This window comes from Penaeus monodon, chromosome 25, assembly GCF_015228065.2.
Source record: "Penaeus monodon isolate SGIC_2016 chromosome 25, NSTDA_Pmon_1, whole genome shotgun sequence".
In the NCBI taxonomy this organism is placed as follows: domain Eukaryota; kingdom Metazoa; phylum Arthropoda; class Malacostraca; order Decapoda; family Penaeidae; genus Penaeus; species Penaeus monodon.
In genome coordinates this window covers 3,191,850-3,192,649 of record NC_051410.1, presented here as the reverse complement: position 1 = coordinate 3,192,649, position 800 = coordinate 3,191,850, and the positions used below count along the sequence as shown (strand labels likewise).

The 800-nt window shown below is 35.5% G+C and overlaps 1 protein-coding gene across 1 annotated transcript in view; it reads right to left on the bottom strand.

Moving 5' to 3' along the window:
* The window catches only part of LOC119589488 (putative ferric-chelate reductase 1 homolog), a gene marked incomplete at its 3' end in the record, with an annotated part of 79,837 nt that overhangs the window by 5,306 nt on the left and 73,731 nt on the right, over positions 1-800 (bottom strand). The window contains 2 exon segments of the mRNA XM_037938088.1: positions 107-221; positions 600-700. Coding sequence (XP_037794016.1) covers positions 107-221; positions 600-700 — 216 coding nt within the window.

The window sequence follows — 800 nt, the reverse complement described above, 5'->3', positions numbered from 1 at the left end:
TACCAGTCAAACTTATTATTGACATCATATCTTTTCCATTTCAGAAAAAAAACAGGAGAAAATAAAAATAAACAGAAAACAATAATCTAAAACAGTGTATTCTTACCATCTTTTCATCATCCGAAAGAGCAGCGGCAACGTAACCAGTTGTGCTGGCTTTTCCGAGGATCTCAAACTGATATCCTGTTGCTACTCTCGTGTAAGTCATCAGAATATCACATCTGTGGGAGGAAGTGAAGATATTTTTAGATTTCCACATGCATTAAGGCTTTTTCTCAACCATCAGTATACATACAACTGGCAACAAATGTTATTTTACTGCATAATATTAACAAGAGATATTTTCACCCATCAGCAGCATGTACTTCCACACACACCTAGCTAAACATATTTTCATATAGTTACACTGAATTCCATGAATATATATATCAATTCCATTACACAAAATTCTCTCCAAACATTTCCACTCTGTTATGCAAAACTGCTTAAATATATTTCCAGTTCAGTTAAAGTCAAGAATTCCAAAAATGAAATCTCAATATATTTCCAATATCCTACATAAAACTGCCTTAATATAATTCAGCACATTGTTAACATACGTCAGGTCATTTTCACAGCCGGACGGAAACCCAAAGCAGCCCTTTAACTGGCCACAGCCGAGGTAGATGTCCTCCTTAGAACGCTGCAGGCTCTGGGATATCTGTTATTCAAGAAATCCATTAGTAAATCTGTTTATCATCATGTGTAGGGTGTTATGACATAATGATGTACTGTACTGTGTTGGGATGTTTTCTGGCTTC